At 38.8% G+C, this 21,762-nt stretch overlaps 1 protein-coding gene across 5 annotated transcripts in view; it reads right to left on the bottom strand.

Moving 5' to 3' along the window:
• Positions 1-21,762, bottom strand: part of LOC127676260 (ubiquitin-conjugating enzyme E2 G1-like) — a 122,089-nt gene that overhangs the window by 93,954 nt on the left and 6,373 nt on the right. For 4 of the 5 annotated variants that reach the window (XR_007975808.1, XM_052172147.1, XM_052172145.1 and 1 more), the window contains exons 1-2: positions 20,333-20,421; positions 17,274-17,362 (exon numbers count right to left, since the gene is read on the bottom strand). The exons of the other annotated variant lie outside the window; for it this stretch is intronic. Coding sequence is in view for 3 of the 4 variants with exons in the window: in XM_052172147.1 (XP_052028107.1) it covers positions 17,274-17,310 (37 nt within the window). In the remaining variant the exon portion in view is untranslated. Of the gene's footprint in view, positions 1-17,273; positions 17,363-20,332; positions 20,422-21,762 lie in introns of those variants that run through there. 5 annotated transcript variants of the gene reach the window in all.

Genomic DNA, 21,762 nt, shown 5'->3' with positions numbered 1-21,762 from the left:
AAACTGCTCATGGGCAGCATGTAAGACCTGGACTCTCCTCCCCTCTCCACAGGTGTGTGTGTTCAACTAGGCATCCTCCTTTCCCCATTGTTAAATCTTAAACAAGAGAAAAAGCAGGTTGCAGAAAAGCAGTTTTTCCATGTGTAGGACACGGTATCAAATAATAATAATAATAATAATAATGGTTAGAAGCTATTTCAAAACTCTCCTGGAAAGGAGAAGAAAATGGGAGACGTCCTGTTTTCTCTCCGAAACCTCCTGGAGATCTCCGTAGTTCAGGTTAAGATATTTGGATCTTTTGGGGACATCAAGTTCCCTCTCTGTCTATTGTATGTCTTTGGTGCACCAAAACTTGTCTATATGTGTGTCAATTCATGTTGTCTATTGTTTTGTTTGGCTGAATGATTGGTTGTTTTTTATGTTTTATGTAAAAAAAAAAAATGGTAAAAAGGCTTTATCTTGCTGGCAGTCCTGCCAATTGTGGTTTACACAGAAGAGGCTAATTTGAGGTGCCTCACATTCTAAGGTAGGAGTCAAAGACAGCTGGGAAAAAAAAAAAAAAAGCTGCTTCTTAAAGGGCCAGGTGCTGGACAAGTGGAAATGGTTAATTCTCCTAGAAAAATTTCTATCATGATGATGATTGGGTTCAAAGTGCTTTATTTCTCTGAAGTTACAGCTAGAAAAATATATATATATTTGGTTTAAATTTATGAGATTTGTATGATCGCTTCATTTTTATTTCTAATTAGTCTTAAAGGTATAAATGTTTTACATATCTTGACTATAGAGTTATAAATTAATTGGTTATGATTTAAAAGGTATAATGTTACTAAAAAAAAAAAAAAAGGTTAGTTTAAAACTGGTGATTCAGTGTCGGAGCCATCTTAACTAGCTACATGTGGCATGACACAACCCAGGAAATACAGGCCTTTAAGATGCTTCTAAATTGACCTGGTGTTTTGTGTAAATCTTGGCCTGGAAATTGGACTTATAAGAAATATGATTTAAAATAATGTCTCTTCAATAAGTTACAAAGTCATACATTCAAACACAAGATGATGGACAAACTTTACAATATAAAAATATATTTGCCATTAATTTTAAGGAGAAAAGATTGTTTAAAACTGGGTTTTGCTTTCAACAAACTGTAGTTATGCTTTGATATTACAGGTTCCTTTTGTTATTTGACCTCTATACAATAGGGTCTGATTACAGGTTACTCTTTACAGGACCTGGTGGGTGTAGGTCTGGCCTTAGAGATAACAAACTCAGATCAGGAGATTTACATTTGAGTTAATACAAAGCTCAGAGCTGCCTCAAAGCTGCTCAAAGCTGCAGAGGCTTGAGAGATGCAGTTTTGTCTTGCAGGCCTCACTTAGAGAGTTTCTGGCCAAAAGAACATTTTTAACAGATTCATACAGATGTGGTTCAAAATAAAGTTCAAACTTAGATCTAAAATTTGGCCTGCCTACTACATACAAAACTATTCTAGATTTAAAGAATTTCATTAGAAAGTTATTCCTCAAGAAATGGCTTGCTCTTAACATGGGCTTTTAAATTTTTTAAGAAAATGATTTTCAAAAGGCGTTAAGATAAATATTTTGCCTAAGACACTGCTTTAAGTTTGTCATTTAAGCCTCTGCTATTCTCAAGATAGATGCAAAACAAATACTGAGAGACATAACTTGGAGAAAGCTACCATAAGTATTTGTCAACAGTTTATGATATATGTTCACTTCCATTCCTTAACAAAGAGAACATTAATATAAAATCTCTCCAAATAAGGTTTTGACATCCTCCAATAAAGATTTGATATAATAATAAATTGTTACAAAATAAAATCATAAAAATATTTTTAAAAGACTGTTTTAAGAGCATGATAAAATATTTGTTCCTTATTTTAAACAGCAATTAAATTATTATTAATTGTTAATCTATTACGTGACAAGCCTTTTTGACAAAATTAATAATTGTTACCTAAAAGATAAATTGTTAAAAATTTGCCTCTATACATGTTTTTATATTGTTATAGATTTATACATGCATCCTATAAAAATACATCTACTATGGGAGTAAAGCTCATATAATTAGATCACATATTTATTCTTTTGAGTGTCCCCTTGCTTCAGCACAGATAATTGAACTGGGTGCTGTAGCTGTTCTTTTAAAATGTTAAAAATCAAACTTTTGATTTTTATATTAATAATATACATATATAGCTCATGGCTTGCAATTGCTTAAAGTTGTTTCCTTTTAATGATACTAATTCTTAACTTTTACAATTGTTTGTACAAATACAATTCAAAAAATTAATCAAAAATATACATATGACTATTGACAGCTTTTCAAGCTTTCTAGTTATAACTATTTTAACATAAGAAACAAAATATAAATTTAGTTGTTACATATGTTATTTTTTAATACTAAATGTTCCAAATCAGATTAAGACAAATATTATAACTGATTATTATAATCAGTCATTTGAGATGTCTTATTAACAATTTAATATTAGTCATATTACTGAGATTCCTCATAATTCGCAAAGATAAGATATTATAGAACAAGTCCATAGAACTTTACAATATTTTTATAATAAAAAAGGGGAGAATAACATCTCTATATACCATAAAAAATTTTTAAATTTTAATGCCAGGGAACTCTAAGTGTAGAGAAGAGGTATGTTTGTGTTTTTTCTACAGGATGCTGAAGGAACATGCTAGCTGCCAGAGTATGCTGATGCTGAGATTTCACCCTGGCTTTCCACCTTGCTCTCCAGCCTTTTGGGGCCCCTCCTGGGTCTTTTGTTTCTTTTGTCATTTGGCCCCTGGGCCTTTAACAGATTAACCAGTTTTGTTAAATCACAGATTGATTCTGCCTTGACAGACGTGGAGGTAGCAACCATCGGCCTTCAGTTCTCTACCCTTGCTGCAGGCACAGAGCTTTCTTGGTTCCTAAGCAGTAGAAACGCCAATGCCAGAGAGAGTGACCTCCGGCTCCTAATAGTGGCTGAGGGCCATAAGCTGTGGAGTAGCCAATGACGGGAAATATTGTGGTGCCAGATGCACACCGCCCCTTGGCTGCAGGGTGACTCCATGACGGGATTATTGTGAGTCCGCTACCTGGATGCCCGTCACACCCACCAAGGGCCTGATTAAGCCATTAGAGTGGGATGTGATGCCAGGAGTGGATGCAACTTACATAGCCTAAGACAGAGGCCCTGCCCTACTAGGATCTAAAAGGGCCTAGTTACTGCGGTGCTGGACGTGGGGGCAAAACCACATAGCCTAAAACAGGCTCTCTGCCGACCCTCTTTCCATAGCCACCCCTCAACTTAAGAAAGGAAAAAGGAGGAGATGTGGGAAGCCATCCTGAGCTATTCGGACTATTGCTTACTCATGGCCCTAAGGTGGTGGCTGCTAAAATACAAGAACAATTAACTGGAGCCTCTCCCGCGGGCATTGGTTTAGCCATTGTCTTGAAGATAACTACAGAATGATCCTGCCTGCATCATCACCCACCGACTCCAGTAATTGCGGTGGAAGGAAGTCCTGAGATAACTGCGGCAGGCTCCGGCCTGTGCAAACACCTGTTGTCTCCACCAGAGGACCCTTATCTCTTCCTGCTAAACTGCTAGATTGCCTTTCCTTCCTTTGTCCTTGCTTTGGGGTATGCCTCTCCTGAAAGCCTTAAAACCTGTGTACCCCAGAACATTAAACGAGGCTTTGACACAACTCAGATTGGCATGTCATTCTTGGTGCTTGGCCTCCGTCCCTCTCTCCACCCCTTTTGACCCGCAGGTAGCACCCCTTCGGAACCCTGGAATAACTGACCCGCTGGACGGGTTGCACACATACATTCAGAGAAAACTAATATTGAAAGATGACAGTTAATGGTATGCATTTCTTTTGGAGCTTCAAACTGTGGTTTATTTGTCCAGATTCAATACAGATTCATTTTTAAATTTACTCTATCAACAAGGCATCTTAGAGACTGATGGTTAAAAATATCCAATTCAAATTTTCTAAAACAAACACTTATTTCTGTTGTGGAAGAAAGGATCTCAAAGAACACATTCTCATCTTCTCATCAGGTAAGATGCAGAGCAAAGACTTTCCTGACCTAAAATGAGAGCTCTGGTTGAGGACATGGAGCTTTGGTTGCCTTGAGTTTTAACGGTGTGTCAATTTTCACCTTTCTGGAACTAAAGAATATGGAGGCAGAGGTGCCGTTTCCTCCTGGAAGTCTTTGGACTGCACCCTGTCTGTGTAGACAGGTCCATAGTGTGTAGACTGGTGACTATCTCCTTTATTTCTCTCCTCAGCTTCATTCGCAGTTACCTAGAGCACACACAATGTCTCTGTTTTATTCACAGCCGTAGTTCTTACCAAGCAGTATCATTTTTTTGCTGTTGTTTTGTTTTACGGATTTCTGATCCAAGGACAGCCTTTACCCTAGAGCTACAGCAAGCCTATGACCAATATTTGAGAGGGGGAGGGGAAGAGGGAGGAAAAAAGGGAGGGAGAGGGAGACACAAGATTCATATATGAATGGATGAATAGGTAAAAGGTGCATTTCAGGGAAAAGACTGACTAATTCTTAAAAGGATTTATTCAGAAGCAAACCATGTGAGCATATCTCATGTAATGAACAAAATCAGAATACAATCATCTAGGACTCTGGGCAAACAGAGGTCTCATATTATTCCTATCTTAAGAGAAAAAAAATCCTGAAAGTATGACTACAGAAACTTAAATGTAACCAGTGACAGGGTACTAAATATGTTAATATCATAAACACATAAACCGTAAATGATCAGAAGTTAGGAACAATTAAGGGAAACAATTAAAATAGAATTGTATCATATTTCTTGAATTTGGTTGGTTCTCAAACATTAAATTCAGATGTTGCTTTTACTCATAAGCTCTGAAAAAGCAAATAATATTTTCTACATACTGTTCACCATAAATCTTAACTTACCATTCAAATTTAATCTAAACACAAACATAACCCTAAAACCTCTGCCAGGCCCACAAATACTCAAGACAACCACAATCTGATTTCCAGGACAGCAGTTTTAACTTTACAAGTACAATATTTATACTGAGGAGATAAATCATGTAAATCATAATGGCTTACGCTTGTATCATATCTAAGCCTGCACTTTTGCATTCTCCAAGATTTCTACACATTTACCCATAGCTCAGGTGGTCTACTGAAACAATTTTACAGTTCAGACAGTTGGATATTGATTAAGATTTAAGATCTGTTTTGGAAAAGCTTTAAACAATATCATTCACATTACTTACTTAGCACTTGATCACAGTGTCTATACAACAAACTCGAATTTAAAATTCATTCATAAATTCAGCCTCTATTGAAGCCACTATACCATTCACCTTCTTTCCATGCTGCCTTAAAATATTAAATTCAAACATCAAATTCATATTTAAATTAGATCAGTCTTAACTAATAGTAGTTGACAACACAATTAGCCAAAAGAATAGTGGTAATCTTTCCAGACAGAAATATTAAAATCCTTTTAAATGTATAAAATCTTTATTGCCAGTGTTTGTTTTGATGCAGGGCCTCAAATAGCCAGGGTGGTCTTGAACTCACTGTATAGCTGAAGGTAATCTTAAATTAGGTTATCCTGTGAATGAGGGTAACCTGTTCTACCTCTCAGCATGGAATCTGCAGGTCTATGTCACCATAAAAGGTCTATACAGTGCCTCTACCATACCTGGCTAAAGTTCTTCCAGGACTTTAAAACCTAGTTCAGAGCAGTACATAAATATACTAGCAACTCTACTAAAGGAACAATTGTGATAAGGAAAGGACAAGATTAAGAAACTAGGGAACACTAAGCCTGGTACCAAACAGGTAAAGACTATCAGAGAAAAGTGAATGCAGACAGGTAAGCTGCCCTACACTCAAAAGAGGCTCTGGCTACACAGCTGAGGAGTTTGCCCAACGAAGAGCAACGACACTGTCAGAAGATTTTCTTTGAAGTCTCCAACCCCAAGAAGACTGTCCTGTAGAGAAACTGAAGGCGACCTGAGCAGCAAGGTAACACGCCAAGAAAGGGCTCTGAGCAGGGATAAAAATGCACCACCAACCAACCCCAGCCCTCCAGCTCCAGCCACTACAACTCAGGGTTCAAAAGACATTCAAAGGGGAAGCAGCTGCAAAGGACGTGAAATGAAAACACTGTATTTAATGTCCGAACGGTGAGAGCTGGACGTTAGCACAGAATCCGCACTTCTACAGTGGGGACTTTTGGGGGGAAAAGAGCACGTTTTCAGTTCACAGAAAGGCCTAGGACCTTAAACAAACTGTGCCGAACCCATTTACCTAATAGATAAGGTTAAACTTGGGCCCATACTTAAGCCTTCAGTGTAGTGCAAACGTGCCTTAAAGTATCCCACTAGCAAAGGATTACACAGGGCCTTCACATCCTATCTGACAGGGCACACAGCTATTCTGTATTTCACGAAGGCCTCAATTATTCTAAGAAGGTAATATCACACATGGAAGGATTTGGGCCACAAACACATAAATGGGTCATGAACTAAGATGCACTAAGGTTCGCACTGTTTAGTTCTTGAAGGAGCTATTCAAGAACACATTCTTGAGCCAGAGATGGAACTAAATGGATGCAAAGGAAGAGGGAAGGAGGAGGAAAGAAGGAAGAGAGGGGAGCAGGAGGGAAAAGAAGGAAGAGGCAGAGGGAAGGAGGAGCATACATTTACCAGGTCCTTTAGCCACTCCTTGGATAAACCATAAAAAGCTGTAAGAGAAAGCATGCAGGGCTATTGCTACACATAGACAGTTGTGTGCACACTTAGCATGCACAAAGCCCCAAGTAGGGAGTAAAGGGCCAACAAAAGGAGGGAAAGGCTCTAGAAGGGAAGGGAAGAACAGAGGCCTGGGGGGATATAAACACACACATGCCAACCTTACAAAAGCAGTGGCCATGTGCACACACTACCAGACCTTCCCAGAACCAGAACCGGAATCGGAATGGAACCACACACACACCCCTCCCGAGCATCTTGTACCATTTTACCTACTTAGGTGAGCATACCTACAGTTCAACTGCTCCAGGACCTGCAAAGAAAAGGATCACAGAACCTGGGATGCCAGTGTTGTGACAAGAAGCAGACTCTTCTGAATAGCACCAAAAAAAAAAAAAAAAGAGCTAAAATTGCCCAACAAAATGCAAGGCAACAGGAGCTGAGTGGCTTATCCTGGCTGATTACTGTTCTAAGACTCTCATCGACGGGGGTGAAATACAAAGAAAGTGTGTGCTGGTTTTTACAGAAAACATATGGGAACTTACCTGGGGAAATTTACTCTCTCTTAACTAAACAAGGACTCTTTTCAGGTATTTTGAGTTGAAATTGAGAAGGACATTCTTAATTGTAGAAAATATGGAGGAAAAAGTCAGCGACTAGTGAATATAATGCACTGGTATTCTCCTTCATACCTGGCATGAGGGTTAGCTTTTGTCAGCTTGACACACACTAGTCACTGGGGAAGAATGAACTGAATGACTCCTATCAGTTTGGTTTGTAGGCATGTCTATGTGACAGCTTCTTGGGGACTGAGCTACATGGAAGGCCCAGACCACAGCGGGCAGTGCTATCTGTAGGCAGGTGGTCCTGGGAGGTATGAGAAAGGTAACTGAACATGGGCCTGGGAGCAAGCAGGAAGTGTCGTTCTGCTGAGGTTCCCATCTTTGTTCCTGCTGGAGCTCCTGTTCTGACATCGTCAGTGATGGACAGTGATCTGGAATGTGTAAGCCAAGGAAGGCCTTCCCCCACAAGTGCCCACAAGCGATGTTTAACACAATAGAAAGCAAGCCAGGAGCATGGGTATCTGGCAGCAGCTAGAACAGTACTTTACATACAGAGACCTGGTGGATGGGTCAAGCAAATAGAGAGGGCAGCCTAGAAAAGATAACGGGGATTCCAGGCTCCCTGGGAAAAATAAGTGGCAGAGAGCACAGGAAGAGAACAAATTAATGTATTCCCAGGCAAGAGAGGGCCAGGGCCAAGGCATAGAATAGAAAGGAACGTCAATTTCGTGAGTCTTCCTAGATGAGCGGCATCTCTCTGTCCCCTGACATGAGACCAGCAACAAGCCAACCTAACACCTCCTTCAGCGACCAGGGCCTCTGGCAGGAGAATCGAGTTTACTCCAAGACACCATGATCATCTTAAAGTCTCCTGAAGACCTTGCTCTTAAAATGAAGGACACACAATGAGTTTCCTGAGCGTCCTTCAGGCACTCACTAATATGCTAGAACTCCGAAGGCCAAACATATGCACAGCAGAATACAGAGTCTCAAGCAGACTGCCTGAGTGTGAGTCTCTGTTCCCCTACCACCAGCGATCAGACCTCAGGCTAAATTGCCCTTGCCTCAGTTTCCTGCCTATAACAGACAAGAAACCGTCTTTTCTCTGATGGACCTATCCCTAAGTATAAAATGTACTTCAGCTATAACTCTAGTTACTATTTTGTAATTAATGATAGTATCTTTCCAGCATGAGTATTTATATGAACAAACTACCTTTTGGTAAATGTTTTTGTGGGAAGTACAGCTATTCTGAATACCACCTCTTAGAGTACTTCACCCCCTATGCCACAGACAGACAACTATTAATCAAGCTAGAATCTCCTACTTAGCTTGATGCAGCTTCAGGAGTCTGCTGATGAGGATTACACAAAGGATGAGTTAGTTGATCATGGCCCAAGAATTACCAATGCTTCATTACTTCACCATTATGTCTTTGCCACAGAGTTCAATCTAGCTTGTGTACTGTACCTTTAAAAATATGGTCCCAGGAACAGGGAGTATGTTTCAGTTGATGGACACTTGGAAAATACATGACTATATGATGAACTCTGGGTTTGATTCCCCAGTACTAAAAATAAAGGTTAAAAAAAATCCATAGAATCCCAATTGGTAGAAGATTTACCAAGATCTTTACAAAAGAGCCTATAACTGGTTTGGGACTACCGAACCCTTAACTTGCAGCTCTAAGGGGCCCCCAATTCACCAACATCTCAGTGACATTTATGCTGTTGTTCCCTGTGGGAAGCAATGGAAAACTTCAGATAAACTGAGATAGGTCCCTTTTCATTATTCTTTAACAACTTTATACATGCGTTATATTGAATTTTAGTCATTTTAACCCCATTATCATCTCCCAACACTGAGCCCCCTCATTCTCACTTCTCCCATTTTCATATCCTTCTTCCTTTTCTTCCCTTTCCTCTCTTTTTTTCTTTGTCTTTTTTTTTCTGTAACCAACTCAATTTAATTAAGGTTGCTTGCAGGGGCATGAGTTAGTGGTTATTTATTGAAGCATGGGCAATTTGGCAATGGCTATAATTATGAGAAGAATGATTCTTCCTCTTCTAGCAACCATTAACTGCCAACAGCTCATCACGAGGCCGCACAAGCCCCTTCCCCACATGTACAACAGTGTGAATTCAGGAGCACAATGGCATTGCCATCGCCAGAAGGCAGCAAAGATTGGTCCCTATAAACATGACACCTGATTTAACAACAGGAGTGATCCAAAGTGCGGTACCAGTACTGGAAACACATTCCTGTGGTGACGAGGTGGAATGGAAAGAAAAGGAGCCATTTAATGAAGCAAAATCAGAAAAGTAATGCCAGAAAAGTAATTTAGGCAAAGAACAGAGAACAATGGGAGAAAGTAACTTCCTCACATGCTCCATAGCCTGCTGGGCTTCACCTCTGGATAATCCTCTCTCCTCACCACACTAGGCCAGTCCGCCCCACCACCTTTGGCAGCTCCTAAGGGCCTCAGCTGAGACATGTTTCAGCTCCCATAGGATTCTTGAAGCCAGGACTCACGCTGAATGTTGAATGTGTACTCCCGACCAGAGCCTAGCCAGGTTACAATAAGAGCCCTCCCTACTCTATCTTCAGGCAAGTCTTACAGTTTGGCTTAAGCCCCAAAGGTTCTTACATGCAACAACAGACATGAATCTCAAATGAAACCACCACACTTACAAATACACACTCTATGATTTACATTTGTATCACATTCCGAAAAGACTAAACTACAGGGGTGAGAAAAATATTGGTGATACCAATAATGGGCAGGAGAATAGACGTTATTTTTTCCATCACATAGGGGTACTTTCAAGATGTGTTGTTTAATTTACAAACAAGAACACTATATTGAACAGTGCATAGTGCTCACTAGGTAGCTCTTCTGTGGCTTGATGAATTCTTTGCTTTCCCAACTCCACACAGTTCTGACACCAGTGCGAGGCTTGATGTGCCCTTGGTCAGTTACCCTGTTCCAGGAATCCTGTTTATAATTAGTTCAAATCTTATTTTCAGTGTGAATACTTTTTCTTTGCTTCACTTTGAGCTTTCTTGACAGATTTCTTTTCTATTATCACTTCTTTTGACCTGTCACATGAGTTTATCAAAGACAAGGGGACAACATAACTACATGCCTGTCTGCTCATAAACCAACAGAAAGAACTAACACCACTAATACAGTGAATCATAACTCATTAACATGACTTCTGATATAATTAGACTCTACTGATAGGGAACTGGTATTAATTAACCATGGCAAGTAAAAGCCAAAGTCATGTAAAAGAAGAAACAATTATACTTAAAGTAATTTTAAAATGAATGAACTGAATCACCACAGATTTAAGAAAAAGAACTTGAGTACCTTCCTACATCTTATAATAATCAAAGAAGTGGGGAGGTCCCTGAAGACGCAATTCCATCTAGATTAATAGATGAGAAGAAATTTGTCCTACAATTCCAACTCTGATACCAGTAACAAAATTATGGGTACTATTATATTTTTATGACATTCCTTTTACAAAGTCAGTAATATTTTTTCATTGGTTGAATGGACCAAGAGAGAATAATATTAGACAATACTTGTAGAAATTCAACCAGACACTATCATACAAATATACACAGCGACTGCAACTGGTACTATTCTCTAATGTGCTCACAGAATCCTCGTAGCCACCCACAAGGCAAGTAGCATTATAATCACCTGTATGTATAGCAGAATGCCAGAGAATAAGGAAGTCCAATAATTCATCTACAGATAGGCCAACAGTAAGCAATAAAGCCAGGATTTGAACTCAAAAAGCAACTTCACAAATCAAGCTGTTCAAAATGCTATTTCTCTCTGCTTTCTGTACAAAATAAACACAGTCATCAGGAAGGGTACCCAGTACTGATCCCTAGATGTTGCGCAGATATCACTTAGTGATGTTCAACACCACACACAGTTTGCTCTCCTGGGACATCAAGTACAACAAACAATGACCCACTGAGTTAGAAAAACCATTCCAAGATGCTAAGGGTGGCAGGAGAACAGAGTGAAAAAAAATTCAAAATAAGTCCATTATTTTATTCTATGGAAAACTGACATAAATACAAGAAGATCACTAAAAAAATTCGCTTTGTAAGACTAGAAAAAGTCTTGTATTTATCATTAATGTGTCTAAGAAGAGTGCTGCTACAACAAGGTATGGAACATCAACAAATTCCACTGACATTTTCAATACCTCTGACCCTGAAAGTTAATCATACTGCTTGCAGAGGTCTGATCTCACAAGAATTCCATAAGGAGCAGGAACGTGAGGGCCTAATAAGGATGTGTGACACAGGAGCAAAAGGATTAGTTAACTAAAATAAGTGGATTCCTCTCTAAATATAATCCGCTCATAAGGACATTTAGAACATTTGTATCTCATTAGGGGTATTAAGTGAGGAAAAGAGTCTCAGTACCAAACAATCCTAATTATAATTCATCTTAGGAAATAAAGTGAGTTTTCATAACTGAAATGGAAAATGTATGGCAGGAAACATCTTTAATATAATAACAGAACTGACACCAAACTCAGACACTAAAGCAAACACGGCAGGCTAAATGAACACAATGAAAATTAACTAACTGCTCTCAGAATGACAATGGCTTTTCATGTTTCTCAAAACATGCTTCTTCCTCTGTCATCATAACAACCCAAAGCAGAAGTAAGATGACCAAGAAAAAGAGACTCAGTTTGTAAGCAGCAGGAGACATAATAACGGTTTACTCTAACACATCTTCCATGAAGGTGACACAAGAAGTAAAATCAAGGCAGTTAATAAGGCAACTTCACCATCAGTGGGCTTCCATGTGGGGAAAACTCTGTCTACTTCGCCATCTCACCAGAAAGGAGAGCTTGCCAACCAAGTATTGCAACAATAAATAAATAAATAAATAAGTAAATAAAAAATAAATAAATAAATTCTATAGAAATGGAATGCATGGTGTGACTTCTTGTTGTTAGATGTTCAAAGACAATTTTACTAAAATTGAAAAGAGAAACTTGAAAGCAGGTAAGCTGTAAACCTCAGCAGGTGTCACAGAATTGAACAGGGAAGGGTTTGAGTTAAGCCAACATGGAGGTCAGCCACCTGGCAGATAACAGCTACAGGGCAGACACAAAAGCTTTAAAGAAAAGGAGACCTAAAGGACTAGAGAAAGCATATTTAGCTCTGGCCAGCAACCTAAAGACAGAAGAGAAGAAGGAGGAATATATATGTTCCGTTTTGAGTCAGAATTCACAATGGCAGGCAGACCCAGCATAAGCTGATGGTAGCTCTGTAGCTTCTGCATCGAGGATGCGAATTCCAGGAAGGGAACGTAAGATAATAAAACAGTAGGTCAGAGGTGATGCCCAGTGTTGGGTATCCATCACAGCTTCGGCCTCTTACTGTGGTAAGAGTCTCCCTCAGAAGGTAGGGCTGTCTCATTGCCTTTTTGAGCTCCACAGCCTTATTGCAAGCAGTTAATTTTCTAAATTTCAGATAGGAAGTAATCACTACCCTCTCCTAGCATAGTTCCTCTCAGGAAGCACTGGAGAAAACTTGGTCCAGTGCCTACTCTCAAGGCTGTTCATCTCCATGACTAAAATCACGAGGCATCTCTCTCTTTGTTGAGAGCTAGGGCTTTCATGCTCCTAGTCTACACCATGCCCCCAGGAAAGACGGGGCAGGCATAGGCATCAGTGTTTTCACATTAGGTACAAGTATTTGCCTCGATTATTTTTAAGTATCTATTTGAAAACTGTGAAGGGGTTGTTCTGTGGACAGTTGCATCATTATCCAGCGGTGGCTAAGAAAACACTTTACCATTACATAAAAGAAAGATCAGAGGACAGGGAACTATTTTCCTACTGTAAGACTCAGCCCAGCTTTTAAAAAGCTGAATTTCTCAGCCAAGAAAAGCAATCAGAACAATAGTCTATGTTATCATTAATTTTACACTTTCCAGTATGGCCCACTCCTCTCTGTAGTAAGTCTTTGCTATGGGGAATTAGGGTTGAGGGAAGAATATAGGGATTTAGATCAGTCAATGAATTTTGCATGATGTATGTATATATGTACGTATGTACGTACGTACGTATGTATGTATGTATGTATTTGATAAATGAACTGTCCTTTCTTGATTAGGCAACTTTTCCTTTCCTTGAAAAATAGTGTCAATCCTGTTCCTATTCCTACCTGCCCCTGGTCCACCTACAAATTCTGTTTTCCCTTTTCAGAAGATCCATGTACCCACCCCCACCACAGTCCTCTCTCCTTGTTACTTACCCTCTCTGGGTTTGTGACTTGCAGTATGATTATCCTTAACAACTAATATCCACTTACAAGTGAGTACATATCATGCTTGCCTTTCTGGGTCTGTGTTGCCTTGCTAAGGATCATGGTATTTTTGATTGGTTGGTTGGTTGGTTGGTTGGTTTGTAGTCTAATCTATTTGTCTGAAAATTTCACATTGTCATTTTTTAACATCTGAGTAATACTCCATTGTTTAAGTGTATATTTCCTTTATCCATTCTTTGGTTGAGGAAAATCTAGGTTGTTTCCAGAGTCTGACTATTATGAATAAAGCAGCTATAAACATAGTTGAGCAAGTGTCTTTGTGGTAAGATGGCGTGTCTTTGGGTATATGCCCAGGAGTGGTATAGCTGTGTCTTAAAGTAAATCAATTCCAAATTTTCTGAGAAACATCCATATTGACTTCCAAAGTAGCTGTACAAGTTTGCACTCTGACCAAGAATGGAAGAGTGTTCCCCGGGCACCATGCTTGCCTCCTGATGCCATACGCACTACCACACTGGTCATGGACTCTAACCCTCTAAAACTATGAACCTCAAAAAATTGTTGCAAGTTGCCTGGGTCATGGTATTTTAACACACCAATATAAAAGTGACTAAGACAATGATGAAATCCTATTACCTTAAAAGCCAGAGAGTAAAAAGCTTCTGAGCCTATCAGACACCCTCCTATGTCATACAGACAGCATCTACCCTAAGCATGGAAACAAGTATGAATGTAAATGTATGAAGTCTTTCTTAATTTTAAGCTGAACTATATAGCACATACCCCCTACAGAACACAATCATCTTCTCTTCCTGTGCCCTGTAGCTTGTTCTTTCCATTGAAGCATCTGTTCTGACACTTAATGCCTTTACCTCAGGCATTCAAATATTACCAGGTCTAAATCAGGACCTATCTCAGGAAAACCCCAAGACTTGAATCACCCTTCACAGGATTCATCCACTGTCTAGACCAATTTTCAACCTCCCTGAGGCCTTTAACTAACTTAAGGAAGATGCAATGCTCAATAAAGATCCACAGAAAGAGTGGTGCCAAAGTGGAGACAGAGTATAATTGATATAATCTATGTTGACTAACTTTTGTAGGGTGGGGATTCCAAAGCAATGTAGGTGGAATAAGTTAGCAAAGAAGTGGGAAAACTGCAGGAAGATAGAAAAGAGGAAAAGAGCACTCCACGTTTGACAGAAGTTTCTCCACTCCAAAGATGTTTGAAGAAAAACTGTAACTGCTAATCCTAGCCTTTAAAAAAAATACTTCTGACATCATTGCAGTATTAGAAACATTTGGGAGTATGAACCATCGGCTGACAGTTACAGGAATCCTGGAAGGGGAAACAATGGTCAAGGAAGGCCAGACAGCAGTAGTTATAAACCTCTGCTCAGTCCCAAAGCTTCCTCCAAGCCATGCAAGCCACTGCCGGTAAGAGGTGGATGGGAATGCTGTTCCTCACTTCCCCAGGTGATGATGCTAAGGAGGGGCATGAACACAGCTCTGCTGCAGAGAACATTTGAGTTCCTTGGTTTTCTCACCTTTTGAAGTAAGACACGTCATGGGTTTCATTCCCAAGGGCCTGAGATTTATAGAAGCCAGTAAAGACATGATTTACAAGTCTAACTACAGAAAATGCTAGTATAAAAACAAAAACTTTCCAATTTTCCTTATGCCATGACTTGGTCCTTCTGTAATATAGGAAATGGGGTTGAGGAAAATGTTGTGGTAAAAAAAAATAGAGCAGGTCACTTCAAGATTAGGAATCTTTCAAAAAAGATAGCACCCCTCACTCAAAAATTGCATTTATTTTATTTTATGTGAATGGGTGCTTTGCTTACATAGATATAGGTGCACCACGAGTGCCTGTTACAGACAGTTGTGAGCCACCCTGGGTGCTGGAAATCAAACCCCAGATTACTCCTCTTCCAGAGGAACAGTGTCTTTAACCACTGAACCATCTCCAGCCCTGTGCTCCAAGTTTGTGACAATGAAGGTTTGAAAAAACAATACACCCACTCTCAAAGCACGTAAGTAAAGAAAATAGATAAACTACCAAACCAGTATTCCATGCTGTCAATGAGTCACCAAGTACATCCCACAGAAACTAACAGTGTTTAATAAAAGTTCCTTTTATCAATAATATTCTCATGTTACTTAAAAATTCCACAAAAATCAGCTCTTTAAAGGAATCTTTTTTTATAATTGAAGCCTTTCAACTTAAACGCTTATGCTAGCTAGACTGAGTATTTATAGATACTCAAAATAGTACACCTTCAATTCAGACGTCTAAGAAAGCAAAGTATGGTAGATGTTTCAACAACAAAATCATGCTTCCACAGAATGTCTGTTGCAAGAGAATATATCTGTAAAATCACATGTGAGAAATGTTTATATGTCAGAAATATAACTAACTCATAAATACACAAAACACAATCTAACATTAGAAATAGAGCATCTGTAAATTCAATATCCATTATCTGCCTTTCTGGCTCTCCATGGATGTCAAAAACAATAAGACTGATAAGCATCCTTTTCACTGACTGTAGTGCATGCCCACAATTGCCGGCTAGATTAGTAAGTACCCATTGTGGCTAGCATGGCAATAGATGTTCAGGTCAGCCTGTTCGGCAGATGGCAAGAAACCATGGACTCTGATATCAGAAAGTTAGACTTTCAACAATATGGCACACAACAGAGAACTTCCTGACCAGCACAAAACATCGTGGTTGGAGAAATGGAGCATGATTAAAATAAAAGAAACAATACGGGAGAGTTCATCATCTAGTGCCATTTCTATCTTTAGTATAGATTTTAAGATCTAATCTACTCTAAGTCTCTCAAAACAATAACTATTATTCCCATGAGGTAATAATCAACTTGAACTCAGAAAATTCAAGTTCAAGTGTACTGTATGCTGAGACGGTAGTCACGGAGAGCACAGTGGCACTGAATGAGTTCTCACATACTTTACATTCTATGGCCATCTGAAACCATGCATGAATGAAAACATACATGGTGTCATAAGCACATCACAATCTTTCCTAGATAGCAAAGTAGTGAAGTATTAATAACTATTATATGTCATTAAAAATATCCCCTGGCTCTTCTGAAGAGAACAGTATTCTCTAGCTCAGTGTAAGGAATCTGTTCAGTAGCCATGTTACAAAAATCCAAAAGCTAAGTTAATGCTAAAATGCTTATCAACCATGTGGGTTCCAGAGCCCACATTATGAAAAAAAATACAAAAAAGCTGAACCCCAAGAGGAGAAATAATCTGTTATCGGGTATCCTACTGAAAAGTCTTGAGAAACTGTGAGTTCTTGCCATCTCAGAAAGCAGGATGACTTAAACACCTATCATTACAATGGCCGAAACAAGGGTACCACTCCTTGTCTACCGGGGTGGTAGATGAAAATCCATGCTGAGGCTCGGGAAAGGAAGCTGAGCTGGACTCTCCCACCAAAGAAACAACTACCTCCACAAGGCAAGTATGGGCATTCCATGGGGAGGAAGAGGTCCACCTACCGATTTTCATCTGGCCTTGCTCCCATGTATCAAGTTAATGTTTTAGCTCAGTGAAAGTAATTACCAGCCAGGCTCTGCAATCCATCATTCACCCTGGGCATTCCTGCTGATTCTTTCTTTGGTCTGTAGGACACAAGAATCTCTTCTGTTGATCTGTAAGTGCAAAGGAAAGATTTGGTTGTTACTTGTTTCTTGCTATTCTAAATTTCTGCCAAGTAATTAGAATAGAAAATGAACTATTTTCAAGTTTTTTAATTGAAGCTATGGGGGTTAGAGTAGTCATAGCCTCTAACAAAAATAAGATTAAAATCATACATCTTTGATGCCCCCCCACACACACACCTCTTCCAAGTAGAATGGACAAATGTAATCTGACTCTAGACAGTGAGCTCAGGGACTTGATCCAAATCACCCTCCTTCTAATTTAGGTCATTTGGCAAGAATACATTAGTAAATTAGCAAACTGCATATAAATTTACAAAAGGTATTCCTATATCCTCATATCATCCAAAAGAAAAGCATTATTGGAATCCTCACTGCATAGACAATGAGTGGAAAGTTCAGAGGTTAGATGCACTATCCCCAGGAACACATTTCACAGGTTACAAAACAAATTTACCCACTCAAAACATTAGACTTCTACACATCTTTCCAAGTAACTATAATACAGGACAGCTTACATGAGTTCTAACCAGGAGTAATATCCAAAATTGATTAGCTCTTTGGCATTCATCACACAGTAGGCATTGTTTATTTTACACACTCGACTAAACTAAAGACTTGACAAAGGCATTCTAAAATTCCCCCTCAATGCTGCCTATCATGTAAGTCTGTTTCCTTTACATAAGTATACTGATTAGCAATATAAATACAAGTAAATATAATAAATTTATAGATACATATGTATGTATATAATATATAAAAGACCTATGTCGTAATTATCACAGTAATGTTAAGTTAAAATACATCAGTTTAAAACATTCTGTCCTTGGTGATCAGAAACCCTATGGATATAGGATCTGTGGCTATATACACTACCAATCTAAACATCAAATGGCTGTGTGTGACAGCTAGCTTGTTCAGACAATGCTTCATTTGACAATGGACCATGAGAACACGGTGGTCCCACAGAGTGACATGAAGCAATGTTTATAAAATGATCTAATGTACACATAGTTGAAAAAGAAAAAAAAATGAAGGACAAGAAAACAAAGGCCTTATTGTTGGAGCAAAATATTGATGGTAAATTATCTGCTTACAAATAAATCTATGATTAAAAAGAAGAAGAAGAGAGAAACCAGAAAAACTACTACAGACACATTTGTGTCTGAGGAGGAGGCAGTCCTCAGAAGGGCTTGAGAGACGGTGCTAAGCAAATGGGCATCTCCATCTTGTCACACCCACGGACGACTTTCCAGGATGACAAGATATGATCCTGACATTGTTTAGACTTTAGCTCTTATATTAGTTTTTAATCAGAAAAAGGTTTTAAATGAAAAATGTCTTGACAACAGTCAAATAATCTTGTACAATATATCCATATATTAATCTAAGTATAAGATTCAAACATTTAAAAATAAGTTTTATAAAATGCAAAGATTCAGTAACTTGATTAATTACTAAAGAACTACCCAGTACTCCCAGAGCTCCCAGGCACTAAACCACCAACCAAAGAGTACACATGGAGGGCCCCAGGGCTACAGATGCATATGTAGCTGAGGATGGCTTGTTGGACACTAAAGGGAGAAGAGCCCTTGGTCCTGAGAAGGCGAGATGCCCTAGTGTAGGGGAATGATAGTACAGGGAAGACAGAGTGTGTGGGTTGGTGAGCAGGGGGAGGGGGGGAGGGTTAGGGAGTTTTGGGGGAAAGCAGAACCAGGAATGGGGACAACATTTGAAATGTAAATAAAGAATACAACTAATTAAAAAACCGAACTAAGGGCAGAGGGCTTACAAAGTCTACAGTAGTTTGTTATAATGCCCCAGGTCCTCAAAGTCACACACCATTCACTCACCAACTCACCCACGGCTTGAGGTTTGTAAACTCCACTCATACAAGTGCACCCTATGTATGCTTGATTTTCAGCATTTCTACTGTGTTCTTTTTGTATCTTTTCTGTATTCAGATGTTTTAAATATAAAAATATCTGTTCCGGTTGACTACAATATGCAGAACAGAAATACGCTGTATAGTCTTGTGACTTAGGAGCAAAATAATGTATCACATAACCTTAAGGAATAGGCCACACCATCTAGGACTGTGAAGACTATTCAGTGATGTTCACATAATAATTCAATCTAAATGTCCTGGCATGTTCCTGAGGTTTAGCGACATGAGAGCACAAATAACACCACACCTCTCTTTGTCATTGAATGAAACCAAGGCACCAGGATCTACAAACAGAACAAGCAACATCTGGACTTCTTTGGTGTATAAAAATTAACTTCATCACACATACTATTTTTCTTATTTCCACTCTGTATAATTATACACAACCTGAAAGGTGTGCTAAAAAGGAAGAAGTCAGCCGTAATCCCAGAAATGAGAGCTGCTGAGATCTGCTTTTCCTCCTAGCCATTTCCTCTGACAGACTATTCAAAATACTTCCCTTCCCACAGAAAGCTGGAATACTATCGTGATGGACGGTAATAAGATAGATAACACAGACTAGAAGAAATGGATTTCCTTGCACTTACAGCATTGGTTCAAACTCCTAACTAAAGAAACAAGGCAAACTGGAGGATCTATGTATTAAACTCCTTTGGAAAACTAAGAAAGGAGGCAACTTAACTACTCAAGTGTGACACCTATAAAACAAGAATAAATAAGAATCTACAGTGAGTACAGAGAGGTACCCCCTGTTGGAATTGGTTTTGTTCCTCAAAAACATTTTTTTACTTTCTATTTTAGCATTGAAACTATAAACTCTTAATTATTTTATCAATGAGAAACTTAGCTCAGTCCCAAAAGTTGGGGTGGGCATAAAAAGTCCTCTTTTCTTCTCAAAATTACTGTCAGAGAACACTAAGGAAATACTACCTAAGTGTAGCACGTACGCCTTTTCCCCCTTCTTGCACAGCTATGTAGCCTTAGCCCTCTAGTACATGAAGCAAATAACTTACAAGGAAGGTCAAGTGCAGCGTGATCAGCTCTGCACATGTGAAAATGGACTTCAACGGAACCAGTGGCCTGCAGTGATAGGAGCCCCTGGGACACAAATGTGTTTTAAACATTTTCATTGATCATGTATGTATGTCAAAGGTACCTGTTTAAAACACACTCATATAGAAAAAAATGCTTTTTGTACTACTTACCACTGAGTAAACAAACACAAGTTTCAAATAATTTTCAGTGCAACAGACCTGGAATTTTATTCACCCCAGCCTAGTGATTTTAAATGTCCTGTGACCCTCATAAGTGCTGCCAACATCAACATCTGGTACCTGCACAAAGAAAACAGATTCTAAAGGATTCTTCAGAACCCTTTCAATTTCATCATATGCTTAATATGTTTCTAAGATTTTTTCTCTTCTTTCTGATACAGCAAAACATAAGTACTTTTTTTTAAAAAGTAAGAAACTGTTCTAAGAGATAGCTGTATGTTGAAAAAATAAGTATCTGAAATCGAGTTGTTGCTTATTTCTTCACCCCTCTAAAGAGTTTATAAACAGGGATCTTAAAAAAATAAAAAATAAAAAATAAACAGGGATCTTTAATCTGATGAAACTTCTGAGTAGGACCACCCCCCTACAAATACATGAATATGAAGAAGAGACACTGAAACCCAAACCATAGCCTCTACGCATGTATTTCTTCTTCCTCTTGTATTTTCTAGCACAAGGATTATTTTATGACCACACCATTCAAAGATTGTAAGAAAAATGATCATCATGTCACTGTGCAGGACTATGACATACACTGTTTTCCAAAGCTATACACTAACAAACTGTGTTAGGAATCTCAAAAGAATCCAATAATTATTAACTAAACAAAAATATTTAATATAGAAGTTCAAATTGACTTCCAAAAAGTCAATCTTGCTATAGGGGAAATCAACTACATATCAAAAAAAGTGACCTGAAGAACATTTTTTTAAGCTAAATTACTCTAAGATGCCTTCTTTGGTTTAAAAAACTGTAGGAAAGTGTGGGAAGTAGGAAAACTACTTCCCGATTGCACATCATCTGAAATGAAAGAATCATCCCATACTGTGTACTTTCAAGACAGTTGCCTGGAAGCTCATGTCTATGGAAACCCCCTCCCTATCTGTGCTTCTGGATCAAGTCTGAATTATCACTGTGTAAGTAAATCAGCCCATAAAAGTTTTCCTCTGTTTCAATATCATCAACTACTAATACACAAGACATACAATGGGGAGTTCACAGCTAATGCATCGTTTTCTTTTCTCAAGCACTCATGCCATACCACATACCTGCTTAATATCCAAAATAAAACGGTTGTCCTCTGCATTAGAGATTTTTCTCAAGGAAAAAAAAAGCATAGACATCACTCATATCTTAGCCAAAGTACTCAAGGAGACCCAGCATTGGGG

Source organism: Apodemus sylvaticus, unplaced genomic scaffold (assembly GCF_947179515.1).
Source record: "Apodemus sylvaticus unplaced genomic scaffold, mApoSyl1.1 scaffold_290, whole genome shotgun sequence".
Lineage (NCBI taxonomy): Eukaryota > Metazoa > Chordata > Mammalia > Rodentia > Muridae > Apodemus > Apodemus sylvaticus.
Note: the sequence above shows the minus strand (reverse complement) of the source record. Positions and strands in the feature narration are given on the sequence as shown.